Genomic DNA, 14,309 nt, shown 5'->3' on the forward strand with positions numbered 1-14,309 from the left:
CTGGGTATTGAGTACACTGGGTATTGAGTACACTGGGTATTGAGTACACTGGGTATTGAGTACACTGGGTATTGAGTACACTGGGTATTGAGTACACTGGGTATTGAGTACACTGGGTATTGAGTACACTGGGTATTGAGTAAACTGGGTATTGAGTACACTGGGTATTGAGTAAACTGGGTATTGAGTAAACTGGGTATTGAGTAAACTTGGTATTGAGTACACTGGGTATTGAGTAAACTGGGTATTGAGTACACTGGGTATTGAGTACACTGGGTATTGAGTACACTGGGTATTGAGTACACTGGGTATTGAGTAAACTTGGTATTGAGTACACTGGGTATTGAGTACACTGGGTATTGAGTAAACTTGGTATTGAGTAAACTGGGTATTGAGTACACTGGGTATTGAGTACACTGGGTATTGAGTACACTGGGTATTGAGTACACTGGGTATTGAGTACACTGGGTATTGAGTAAACTGGGTATTGAGTAAACTGGGTATTGAGTAAACTGGGTATTGAGTACACTGGGTATTGAGTACACTGGGTATTGAGTACACTGGGTATTGAGTACACTGGGTATTGAGTACACTGGGTATTGAGTACACTGGGTATTGAGTACACTGGGTATTGAGTACACTGGGCATTGAGTACACTGGGCATTGAGTACACTGGGTATTGAGTACACTGGGTATTGAGTACACTGGGTATTGAGTACACTGGGTATTGAGTACACTGGGTATTGAGTAAACTGGGTATTGAGTAAACTGGGTATTGAGTACACTGGGTATTGAGTACACTGGGTATTGAGTACACTGGGTATTGAGTACACTGGGTATTGAGTACACTGGGTATTGAGTACACTGGGTATTGAGTACACTGGGTATTGAGTACACTGGGTATTGAGTACACTGGGTATTGAGTAAACTGGGTATTGAGTACACTGGGTATTGAGTAAACTGGGTATTGAGTAAACTGGGTATTGAGTAAACTTGGTATTGAGTACACTGGGTATTGAGTAAACTGGGTATTGAGTACACTGGGTATTGAGTACACTGGGTATTGAGTACACTGGGTATTGAGTACACTGGGTATTGAGTAAACTTGGTATTGAGTACACTGGGTATTGAGTACACTGGGTATTGAGTAAACTTGGTATTGAGTAAACTGGGTATTGAGTACACTGGGTATTGAGTACACTGGGTATTGAGTACACTGGGTATTGAGTACACTGGGTATTGAGTACACTGGGTATTGAGTAAACTGGGTATTGAGTAAACTGGGTATTGAGTAAACTGGGTATTGAGTACACTGGGTATTGAGTACACTGGGTATTGAGTACACTGGGTATTGAGTACACTGGGTATTGAGTACACTGGGTATTGAGTACACTGGGTATTGAGTACACTGGGTATTGCGTAAACTGGGTATTGAGTACACTGGGTATTGAGTAAACTGGGTATTGAGTAAACTGGGTATTGAGTAAACTGGGTATTGAGTAAACTTGGTATTGAGTACACTGGGTATTGAGTAAACTGGGTATTGAGTACACTGGGTATTGAGTACACTGGGTATTGAGTACACTGGGTATTGAGTACACTGGGTATTGAGTACACTGGGTATTGAGTAAACTGGGTATTGAGTAAACTGGGTATTGAGTAAACTGGGTATTGAGTACACTGGGTATTGAGCACACTGGGTATTGAGTACACTGGGTATTGAGTACACTGGGTATTGAGTACACTGGGTATTGAGTACACTGGGTATTGAGTACACTGGGTATTGAGTACACTGGGTATTGAGTAAACTGGGTATTGAGTACACTGGGTATTGAGTAAACTGGGTATTGAGTAAACTGGGTATTGAGTAAACTGGGTATTGAGTAAACTTGGTATTGAGTACACTGGGTATTGAGTAAACTGGGTATTGAGTACACTGGGTATTGAGTACACTGGGTATTGAGTACACTGGGTATTGAGTACACTGGGTATTGAGTAAACTTGGTATTGAGTACACTGGGTATTGAGTACACTGGGTATTGAGTAAACTTGGTATTGAGTAAACTGGGTATTGAGTACACTGGGTATTGAGTACACTGGGTATTGAGTACACTGGGTATTGAGTAAACTTGGTATTGAGTAAACTGGGTATTGAGTACACTGGGTATTGAGTACACTGGGTATTGAGTACACTGGGTATTGAGTACACTGGGTATTGAGTACACTGGGTATTGAGTAAACTTGGTATTGAGTACACTGGGTATTGAGTACACTGGGTATTGAGTACACTGGGTATTGAGTACACTGGGTATTGAGTAAACTTGGTATTGAGTACACTGGGTATTGAGTACACTGGGTATTGAGTACACTGGGTATTGAGTACACTGGGTATTGAGTAAACTGGGTATTGAGTACACTGGGTATTGAGTAAACTTGGTATTGAGTAAACTGGGTATTGAGTAAACTGGGTATTGAGTAAACTTGGTATTGAGTAAACTGGGTATTGAGTACACTGGGTATTGAGTACACTGGGTATTGAGTACACTGGGTATTGAGTAAACTTGGTATTGAGTAAACTGGGTATTGAGTACACTGGGTATTGAGTAAACTTGGTATTGAGTAAACTGGGTATTGAGTACACTGGGTATTGAGTACACTGGGTATTGAGTACACTGGGTATTGAGTAAACTTGGTATTGAGTACACTGGGTATTGAGTACACTGGGTATTGAGTACACTGGGTATTGAGTACACTGGGTATTGAGTACACTGGGTATTGAGTAAACTTGGTATTGAGTACACTGGGTATTGAGTACACTGGGTATTGAGTACACTGGGTATTGAGTACACTGGGTATTGAGTAAACTGGGTATTGAGTAAACTGGGTACTGAGTACACTGGGTACTGAGTACACTGCGTATTGAGTACACTGGGTATTGAGTACACTGGGTATTGAGTAAACTGGGTATTGAGTAAACTGGGTATTGAGTAAACTGGGTATTGAGTAAACTTGGTATTGAGTACACTGGGTATTGAGTACACTGGGTATTGAGTACACTGGGTATTGAGTAAACTGGGTATTGAGTAAACTGGGTATTGAGTACACTGGGTATTGAGTACACTGGGTATTGAGTACACTGGGTATTGAGTACACTGGGTATTGAGTACACTGGGTATTGAGTACACTGGGTATTGAGTAAACTGGGTATTGAGTAAACTGGGTATTGAGTACACTGGGTATTGAGTACACTGGGTATTGAGTACACTGGGTATTGAGTACACTGGGTATTGAGTACACTGGGTATTGAGTACACTGGGTATTGAGTACACTGGGTATTGAGTACACTGGGTATTGAGTACACTGGGTATTGAGTACACTGATCTAGAGGGACAGATAGACTGCTCTTTTCAAAATATTCAAATTTCCACTTGTGCTAAATTTAATACCACCTGACCCGCTCCATCCCCAATCTGCCTCAACCCCAACACAGCCCCTTCCCCAATCTGCACCTCCCATAAGGCAGCCCCTCCTCAACCCGCTCCATCCTCTATTAGCCCCCTCCCCATGCAAATCATGTCCCTGATCCAGCCCCTCGCTGACCCACCCAATCCCTGATCTATCCCTCCCCTGATCGCCCTGTCACCCTTCCCCTCCGCTGCCTTACCACACGAACTGCCGATCTTCTGCACCACTTCACGGTGAGCTGTACCACGTAGTTTCAGGATCTCGGGTAACTTGTTGGCAATGATGCTGAGCTCTGATTGATCCTTCATTTTCTCCAGCAATCCTTCCCCCTGGGGTTGAAGAATGAATTGTTCCAGAATGGCGGCAGCTGTAAAGGGTCAGAGAGGGGATCAGGGTGGAGTGAAATCAAGACATGAGAACTGAGAAATTGGGTCATGGTCTGCAAAAGATCTTCATGGAAAACCTCCTCTCTCTGTTCCTCAAACCCACCATCGCGCCTCATCCCTCAGCCCTGTATCCCTCAAACCCATATTTCCCAATCCTACATACTCATCTTCTCTTTCAATTCACAGCTCTGCACCTTCTCATTTCCTCAACCCCACCTTCCCGCTGTGATGGCCCATGTACTTTTGGGGAATTTCATGTTGGGTTCATGGTCCCGTTGAGGACCAGGTTTCTCTGGGAGATGTTTTTGGATAAAGCACCTTGCTTCCGGTCACTGATCAGGTGACCACATACATAGAAACATACATAGAAAATAGAAGGAGGAGGCCATTCAGCCCTTCGAGCCTGCTCCGTCATTCATTATGATCATGGCTGATCATCAAGGTCAATACCCTGGTCCTGCCTTCCCCCATATCCCCCGATCCCTCTAGCCCCAAGAGCTATGTCTGATTCCTACTTCAAATTACACAACGTTTTGGCCGTAACTACTTTCTGTGGTAGCGAATTCCACAGATTCACCACTCTCTGGGTGAAGAAATGTCTCCTCACCTCAGTCCCAAAAGATTTACCGTGTATCCTCAAACTATGATCTCAAGAGACATGGCTCACCCCCAACTCACCGGACTGTGCCATACAACCTGAAGGCTTCTCTATTCACCGGGCGGACCGCACGGCATCTTCAGGCAAAGCGAAGGGTGGAGGGGTTTGCCTCCTCATCAACTCCTCCTGGTGCTTGGATGTGGCGACCCTGGCGACCTACTGCTCCCCAGACCTGCAATAACTGACCGTGAAGTGCCGCCCATACTATCTTCCACGTGAGTTCACTTCAGCCATTATCACAGCGGTCTACATCCCACCCCAGGCAGAAGTGAGGAAGGTGCTGAACGAACTGTACACAGTCATAAACAGCTACGAAACAGAACACCCGGAGGCCTTGATCATTGTGGTCGGAGACTTCAACAAACCAACCTCAAGAGTGTACTGCCAAAACTCCACCAGCACATCTCCTGTCCCACCAGGGGCGACAACACTCTTGACCACTGCTACTCAAAAATCAAGGGTGCCTACCGTTCCATCCCCCGACCACACTTTGGGAAATCAGACCATAAGACGGTGCTCCTTCTCCCGGCTTACAAGCAGAAACTCAAGTGGGAGAATCCAGCTAAGAAGGTTGTGCAGTGCTGGTCCGATGCTACAGAAGAGCTCTTACGTGACTGCTTAGAGACAGTGGACTGGTCCATATTTAAGAACTCAGCTACCAACTTAAATGAGTATGCCACCACTGTCACAGACTTCATCAGCAAATGTGTGGACGATTGCGTGCCAAAGAAAGCAGTACGTGCGTTCCCCAACCGGAAACCATGGCTCAATCGCGAGATTGACTCCCTACTAAAGGACAGATCTGAGGTGTTCAAGTCAGGCGACCCTGACCCTGACCTATACAACAAATCCAGGTACAACCGCCGCAAAGCCATCCGAGATGCCAAGAGAGAATATCCGACCAAGCTAGAGTCACAGACAGACTCTCGGCGGTTGTGGCAAGGCCATAAGGTCATGTTGCAGTTGTACAAAACTCTGGTGCGGCCGCATTTGGAGTATTTCGTGCAGTTCTGGTCGCCGCATTATAGGAAGGATGTGGAAGCTTTGGAAAGGGTACAGAGGGGATTTACCAGGATGTTGCCTGGTATGGAGGGAAGGTCTTACGAGGAAAGGCTGAAGGACTTGAGGCTGTTTTCGTTAGAGAGAAGAAGGTTAAGAGGGGACTTAATTGAGGCAAACAAGATGATCAGAGGATTAGATAGGGTGGACAGCGAGAGCCTTTTTCCTCGGATGGTGATGTCCAGCATGAGGGGACATAGCTTTAAATTGAGGGGAGATAGATATAGGACAGATGTCAGAGGTAGGTTCTTTACTCAGAGAGGAATAAGGGCGTGGAATGCCATGCCTGCAACAGTAGTGGACTCACCAAACTAAACCCATTCAAATGGTCACTGGATAGGCATATGGACGATAAGGGAATAGTGTAGATGGGCTTTAGAGGGGTTTCACAGGTCGGCGCAACATCGAGGGCTGAAGGGCCTGTTCTGCGCTGTAATGTTCTATGTTCTATGTTTAAACAACATAACGGGCTACAAAGCGAAGCCGAGCAGTATCTCTGGCAGCAGCGCACCCCTCCCCGATGAACTCAATACATTCTATGCTCAATTCGAGCAGGAAACCAACAATCCGCTGTCGAGTGCCCCAGCAGCCCCGGACACACCCATACCCACCATCACAGCTTCTGAAGTCAGATCGGCCTTCCTGAAAGTGAACCCACGGAAGGCGATGGGTCCGGACGGGATCCCTGGTCGTGCACTCAGAGCCTGTGCGGACCAGCTGGCAGAGGTATTCACAGACATCTTTAACCTATCCCTACTCCACTCCGAGGTCCCCACCTGCCTGAAGAAGACCACCATCATACCGGTGCCAAAGAAGAACCAGGCAATGCGCCTCAATGAATACCGTCCGGTGGCCCTGACTTCATTCGTAATGAAGTGCTTCGAGAGGTTGATCATGAAGCGCATCATCTCCATACTCCCGGAACACCTTGATCCACTGCAATTCGCATACCGTCGCAACCGGTCCACATCAGACGCCATTTCCCTGGTCCTACACTCATCCCTAGAGCATCTCGACAACAAGGACTCCTACATCAGACTCCTATTTATCGACTGCCGCTCCGCCTTCAACACCATAATCCCAGCCAAGCTCATATCAAAGATCCAAAACCTAGGACTTGGCTCCTCGCTCTGCAACTGGATCCTCGTCTTTCTAACCCACAGACCACAATCAGTAAGAATAAATAACAACATCTCCTCCACAATAGTCCTCAATACCGGTGCCCCGCAAGGCTGCGTACTTAGCCCCCTACTATATTCCCTGTACACACACGACTGCGTGGCTAAATTTGTGTTCCAACTCCATCTACAAGTTTGCTGACGATACGACCATAGTGGGCCGGATCTCGAATAACGACGAGTCAGAATACAGGAGGGAGATAGAGAACCTGGTGGAGTGGTACAGCGACAACAATCTCTCCCTCAATGCCAGCAAAACTAAAGAGCTGGCCATTGACTTCAGAAAGCAAAGTACTGTACACGCCCCTGTCAGCATCAACGGGGCTGAGGTGGAGATGGTTAGCAGTTTCAAATTCCTAGGGGTGCACATCTCCAAAAATCTGTCCTGGTCCACTCACGTCACCAAGAAAGCACAAGAGCCTCAGGAAACTAAGGAAATTTCGCAAGTCCACATTAACTCTTACCAACTTTTACAGATGCACCATAGAAAGCATCCTATCGGGCTGCATCACAGCCTGGTATGGCAACTGCTCGGCCCAGGACCGCAAGAAACTTCAGAGAGTCGTGAATACAGCCCAGCCCATCAAACGAACCTGCCTCCCATCCATTGATTCCATCTACACCTCCCGCTGCCTGGGGAAAGCGGGCAGCATAATCAAAGACCCCTCCCACCCGGCTTACTTACTCTTCCAACTTCTTCCATCGGGCAGGAGATACAGAAGTCTGAGAACACGCACAAACAGACTCAAAAACAGCTTCTTCCCCACTGTCACCAGACTCCTAAATGACCCTCTTATTGACTGACCGCATTAACACTACACCCTGTATGCTTCATCTGATGCCGGTGTTATCTAATTACATTGTGTACCTTGTGTTGACCTATTATGTATTTTCTTTTATTTCCTTTTCATGGACTTAATGATCTGTTCAGCTGCTCGCCGAAAAATACTTTTCACTGTACCTCGGTGCACGTGACAATAAACCAATCCAAATCTAAGTTCTAGACTCCCCCACCGTCCAGATCATCCTTTCTGAATCCATCCTGTCTATCCTGTCATAGAACATAGAACAGTACAGCACAGTGCAGGCCCTTCAGCCCACGGTGTTGTGCCGACCATTTATCCGAATCTAAGATCAACCTAACCTACACCCCTTCAATTTACTGATGTCCATGTGTCTCCAAGTGGCTTAAACATCCCTAATGTCTCTGACTCCACCCCCTCTGCTGGCCGTGCATTCCACACACCCACCACTCTCTGTGTAATGAACCGACTCTGACATCTCCCCTATACCTTCCTCCAATCACCTTAAAATTATGTCTCCTCGTGACAGCCATTTCCAGCCTGGGCAAAAGTCTCTGGCTATCCACTCTATCCATGCCTCTCATCACCTTGTACACCTCTATCAAGTCACCTCTCTGCCTTCTTCGCTCCAGTGAGAAAAGCCCTAGCTCCCTCAACCTTTCTTCATAAAACATTCCCTCCAGTCCAGGCAGCATCCTGGTAAATCTCCTCTGTACCCTCTCCAAAGCATCTACATCCTCCCTATAATGAGGTGACCAGAACTGGACACAATATTCCAAATGTGGTCTAACCAGGGTTTTATAAAGCTGTAGCAATACCTCGCGGCTCTTGAACTCAATCCCCCTGTTAATGAAAACCAACACACCATACGCCTTCTTAACAACCCTATCAACCTGGGTGGAAACTTTGAGGGATCTATGTATGTGGACCCCAAGATCCCTCTGTTCCTCCACACTTCCAAGAATCCTGCTATTAACCCTGTATTCAGCATTCAAATTCGACGTTACAAAATTAATCACTTCACATTTATCTAGGTTGAACTCCATCTGCCACTTCTCAGCCCAGCTCTGCATCCTGTCAATGTCCTGTTGTAACCTGCAACAACCCTCAACACTATCTACAACTCCCCCAACCTTCGTGTCATCGGCAAACTTACTAACCCACCCTTCCACTTCCTCATCCAAGTCATTTATAAAAACCACAGAACAGAGGTCCCATAACAGATCCCTGTGGGACACCACTGGTCACCGACCTCCAGGCAGAATACTTTCCATCCACTACCACTCGCTGTCTTCTTTCGGCCAGCCAATTCTGTATCCAGACAGCCAAATTTCCCTGTATCCCATGCCCCCTAACTTTCTGAATGAGCCTACCATGGGGAACCTTATCAAATGCCTTACTGAAATCCATATACACCACATCCACTGCCCGACCTTCATCAATGTGTCTCGTCATATCCTCAAAGAATTCAATGAGGGTTGTGAGGCATGGCCTTCCCCCTCACAAAGCCATGCTGACTATCTTTAATCAAACTATGTTTTTCTAAATAACCATAAATCCTATCTCTCAGAATCCTTTCCAGTATTTTGAACACCACAGACGTAAGACTGATGGGTCTGTAATTCCCAGGGATTTCCCTATTCCCTTTCTTGAACAGGGGAACAACATTCACCTCCCTCCAACCATCCGGTACTACTCCAGTGGAGAGTGAGGAGGCAAAGATCATTGCCAACGGCGCAGCAATCTCCTCCCTCACTTCCCGTAGTAACCTTGGGTATATCCCGTCAGGCCCAGGGGACTTATCTATCCTGATGCTTTTCAAAATTTCCAGCATATCCTCCTTCTTAATATCAACCTGTTTGAGTCTATTAACCTGGTTCACACTGTTCTCATGGGCAACAAGGTCCCTCTCGCTAGTGAATACTGAAGCAAAATATTCAGTTAAGGCCTCCCACATCTCCTCAGACTCTAGGCACAAGTTCCATCCACTACCCTGATCGTCCCTACTCTCACTCTGATCATCCTCTTAATTCTCACACAAGTGTAGAACGTCTTGGGGTTTCCCCTAATCCTTCCTGCCAGGGCTTTTTCATGACCCCTTCTCGCTCTCCTCAGTCCATTTTTGAGTTCCTTCCTGGCGACCTTGTAACCCTCTAGAGCCGTGCCAGATTCTCGCTTCCTCAACCTTATGTAAGCTTCCTTCTTCCTCTTGACTAGAAGCTCCACTTCTCGTCATCCAAGGCTCCTTCACCTTACCATTGCTTCCTCGTCTCAGTGGGACAAAACTATTGAGCACTCGCAGCAAGTGCTCCTTAAACAATCCCCACATTACTGTTGTGCATTTCCCCGAGAACAATTGTCCCCACTTTATGCTCCTCAGCTCCTGTCTAATCGCAGTATAATTCAAATGAAATGAATGAAATGAAAATCGCTTATTGTCACAAGTAGGCTTCAAATGAAGTTACTGTGAAAAGCCCCTAGTCGCCACATTCCGGCACCTGTTCGGGGAGGCTGGTACGGGAATTGAACCGTGCTGCTGGCCTGCCTTGGTCTGCTTTAAAAGCCAGCTATGTAGCCTTGTGCTAAACCCGCCCCTAATTTCTCCTCCCCCAATTAAATATCTTCCCATACTGTCTGTTTCTATCCCTCTCCATGACTATGGTAAAGGTCAAGGAGTTGTGGTCACTGTCACCGAAATGCTCTCCCACCGAGACATCTGACAACTGGCCTGGTTCGTTGCCGAGCACCAAGTCCAATATGGCCTCCCCCTAGTCGGCCTATCTACATATTGAGTCAGGAATCCTTCCTGTACACACCTGACAAAATCTGTTCCATCCAGGCCATTTGCACTAAGGAGCTTCCAGTCAATATTAGGGAAGTTTAAGTCACCCATGACAACAACTCTGTTACTTCTGCACCTTTCCGAGATCTGCCGCCCAATCTGTTCCTCTATCTCTCTGCTGCTATTGGGGGGTCTATAGAAAACTCAAATAAAGTGACTGCTCCTTTCTTGTTTCTGACTTCCACCCATACCGACTCAGTCGACAAACCCTCCTCGACTACCTCCTTTACTGCAGCTGTGATGCACTCCCTAATTAACAGCGCCACTCCCCCTCCTCTTTTACCTCCCTCCCTATTCTTCTGAAAACATCTAAACCTCGGAACATCAAACAACCATTCCTGCCCCTGTGAAATCCATGTCTCCGTAATGGCCACAACATCGTAGTTCCAAGTACTGATCCATGCTCTAAGTTCATCTCCCTTATTCCTGACACTCCTTGCATTGAAACAGACACACTTTAACTCATTTCACTGAGTATAACTTTGCCCAATCAACTGTCTATCCTTCCTCACAGACTTGCTGCATACTTTTTCTGCCTGTTCAACAGCTACCCTATCCTCCGATCCATAGCTCTGGTTCCCATCCCCTGCCAAACTAGTTTAAACCCTCCTGAAGAGCTCCAGCAAACCTCCCACCCAGGATATTGGTGCCCCTCCAGTTTAGGTGCAATCCGTCCTTCATGTACAGGTCCCACCTTCCCCAGAAGATATCCCAATGATCCACATATCTGAAGCCTTTCCTCCTGCACCAACCCTGTAGCCACGTGTTCAGCTGTACTCACTCTCATTTCCTTGCCTCACTTGCACGTGGCACCGGTAATACCCTGAGATCACTCCTCTGCTTGTCCTGCTCTTTAGCTTTCAACCTAACTCCCTAAAATCACTTTTTAGATCCTCGTCCCTTTTCTTAGCTATGTCGTTGGTACCAATGTGCACCATGACTTCTGGCTGCTCCCCCTCACCCTTAAGAATCCTGGAGACCCGATCTGAGACATCCCTGGCCCTGGCACCCGGGAGGCAACATACCTTCCGGGAGTCTCGCTCGCGACCACAGAATCTCCTATCTATTCCCCTAACTATTGAATATCCGATTACTATTGCTTTTCTATTCTCCCCCCTTCCCTTCTGAGCCCCAGAGCCAGACTCAGTGCCAGAGACCTGGCCGCTAGGGCCTTCTCCCGGGAGGTCACCCCCTCCAACAGCATCCAAAATGGGCTACTTGTTTTGAAGGGGAACAGCCACGAGGGATCCCTGCACTGTCTGCCCGTTCATTTTCCTTCCCCTGACTGTAACCCAGCTACTCTTGTCCTGTACTTTGGGTGTGGCTACCTCACTGTAACTCCTCTCTGTTACCCCCTCTGCCTCCCGGATGATCCGAAGTTCATCCAGCTCCAGCTTCAGTTCCCTAACACGGTCTCCGAGGAGCTGGAGTTGGGTGCACTTCCCGCAGGTATAGTCAGCGGGGACACCGGTGGTATCCCTCACCACCCACATCCTACAGGAGGAGCATGCAACTGCCCTAGCCTCCATCCCCTCTGATCTGAATTCACAAAGAGATTTAAAGGGGGAAAAGAAAAAGAAAGATTAAACACCCTTTAGGCCCTTATACTGTTGCTACTCTCCCAAGTTAACCCTCGAAAATTGGTGATTCTGAAAAATGAAAGAGTGATAGCTTGCTGCCCCCCCAAAAAACAAAAAAAACACACAAAAAAAAATGTTTTTTTTTAAATTAAAAATTAAAAATCCAAATTAAAAAACCCCAAAACAAACAACTCTTACCTTACAGAATGTAGCTGCCCTGTGGACCAACTGGAACTCCGCCCTCCGACTCTGCTCTCAGTCAGCTGTACTCTCTGTAAACTCCCGGCTCCCTTCTCGTTCTTTGATGAAATTAAATGAAAGGAGCACCTTCCTCCCTCCTCACCTAGCTCCCTCAGTCACCAAACTCTCACGAAAGCACTCAAATGCACCCAAATTCAGCACTCCCTCAGTCACCAAACTCTCACTATAGCACTCAAATGCACCCAAATTCAGCACTCCCTCAGTCACCAAACTCTCACTATAGCACTCAAATGCACCCAAATTCAGCACTCCCTCAGTCACCAAACTCTCACTATAGCACTCAAACGCACCCAAATTCAGCACTCTCTCAGTCACCAAACTCTCACTATAGCACTCAAACCCACCCAAATTCAGCACTCCCTCAGTCACCAAACCCTCACTATAGCACTCAAATGCACCCAAATTCAGCACTCCCTCAGTCACCAAACCCTCACTATAGCACTCAAATGCACCCAAATTCAGCACTCCCTCAGTCACCAAACCCTCACTATAGCACTCAAATGCACCTAAATTCAGCCCTCAAAGTCTGCACTGTAAAATGGCTCACCTTTATACTGTGAATTAAGCCTCTGAAAACTGGCCTCATCCAATTAACTAATTAACAAGCTCCAGCTGCAAGTAGCTACAAGTAGAACCTTTGTTTAAAGCTGATTGAAAATTCACCTTCTTCCCAACCAAACAGCAACTTTTAAGTTAATTAACTAAATGAAAAAAAGACTAGACTTTAGATAAAAATGAAGCCTTCGTATCCCTCAGTCACCAAACTCTCACTATAGCAACTCAAATGCATCCAAATTCAGCACTTAGTGCAAAAAAAATTGAATTTTATATGTTTCTATGAGATCCCCTCTCACTCTTCTAAACTCCAATAAATATAATCCTAATTTTATGAGGAGGTGGATTAATAATCCAGAGACCCAGTACTACTCTGAGGTCCCAGGTTCAAATCCCACCGATGGTGAAATTTGAATTCAATAAAAATCTGGCGATGACCATGAATCATAGCATTTACAGTGCAGAAGGAGTCCCTTCTGCCCATTGAGTCTGCACCGGCCCTTGGAAAGAGCACCCCACTTAAGTCCACACCTCCACCCTATCTAACCTTTTGGACACTAAGGCCAATCCACCTAACCTGCACGTCTTTGGGCTGTGGGAGCAAACCGGAGCACCCGGAGGAAACCCACGCAGACACGGGGAGAACGTGCAGACTCGAACTGGGGCCCTGGAGCTGTGAAGCAACAGTGCTCACCACTGTGCTACCGTGCTGCCCATTGCCGATTGTGGTAAAAACCCACCTGGTTCACTAAGGTCCTTCAAGGATGAATGTCTGCCGTCTTTACCCGGTCTGGCCCACGTGTTGTTTCAGACCCACAGCAATGGGGTTGACTTTTGTTGAAGTTTTAAAAAAATGTTTAAAAAAAATAAATTTTGAGTACCCAATTTTTTTTTGCTCCAATTAATGGACAATTTAGCATGACCAATTCACGTACCCTGCGTATCTTTTTGGGTTGTGGGGGTGAGACCCACGCAGACACGGGGAGAATGTGCAAAATCCACACGGACAGTGACCTGGGTCCATAAGACCGACGTGGGATCGAACCCGGGTCCTCGGCATTGTGAGGCAGCAGTGCTAACCAAATGTGATTGACTCTTAACTGCCCCTCAAGGGCAATTAATAATAATAATGATAATAATAGCTTATTGTAACGTGTAGGCTTCAATGAAGTTACTGTGAAAAGCCCCTAGTCGCCACATTCCGGCGCCTGTTCGTGAAGGCTGGTGCGGGAATTGAACCCGCGCTGCTGCCTTGTTTTGCATCACATCCACTGTGCTAAACCAGCCCCTGATGGACAATTAGTGATGGGCAGTAAAGTTTGGCGCAGCCTGCGGATCTATGAACAAAAACAAATATATATAACCGACTTAGTCTCTCTGCAATTGACAGTCCCTCCCTCCCAGGAATCAGCCTGGTAAACCTTCACTGCTCTCCCTCCAAAGTAAGAACATCCTTCCTCAGAGAAAGAGACCAAAACTGCCCACAATACTCCAGGTGTGGCCTCCTCTGTAGAATCCGATG

At 46.7% G+C, this 14,309-nt stretch overlaps 1 protein-coding gene across 1 annotated transcript in view; it reads right to left on the bottom strand.

The window, feature by feature from the left end:
- The window catches only part of selenoj (selenoprotein J), a 51,588-nt gene that overhangs the window by 20,724 nt on the left and 16,555 nt on the right, over positions 1 to 14,309 (bottom strand). Inside the window, exon 4 of the mRNA XM_038818890.1 lies at positions 3,665 to 3,832. Coding sequence (XP_038674818.1) covers positions 3,665 to 3,832 — 168 coding nt within the window. The remainder of the gene's footprint in view (positions 1 to 3,664; positions 3,833 to 14,309) is intronic.

This window comes from Scyliorhinus canicula, chromosome 14 (assembly GCF_902713615.1).
Source record: "Scyliorhinus canicula chromosome 14, sScyCan1.1, whole genome shotgun sequence".
Classification (NCBI taxonomy): domain Eukaryota; kingdom Metazoa; phylum Chordata; class Chondrichthyes; order Carcharhiniformes; family Scyliorhinidae; genus Scyliorhinus; species Scyliorhinus canicula.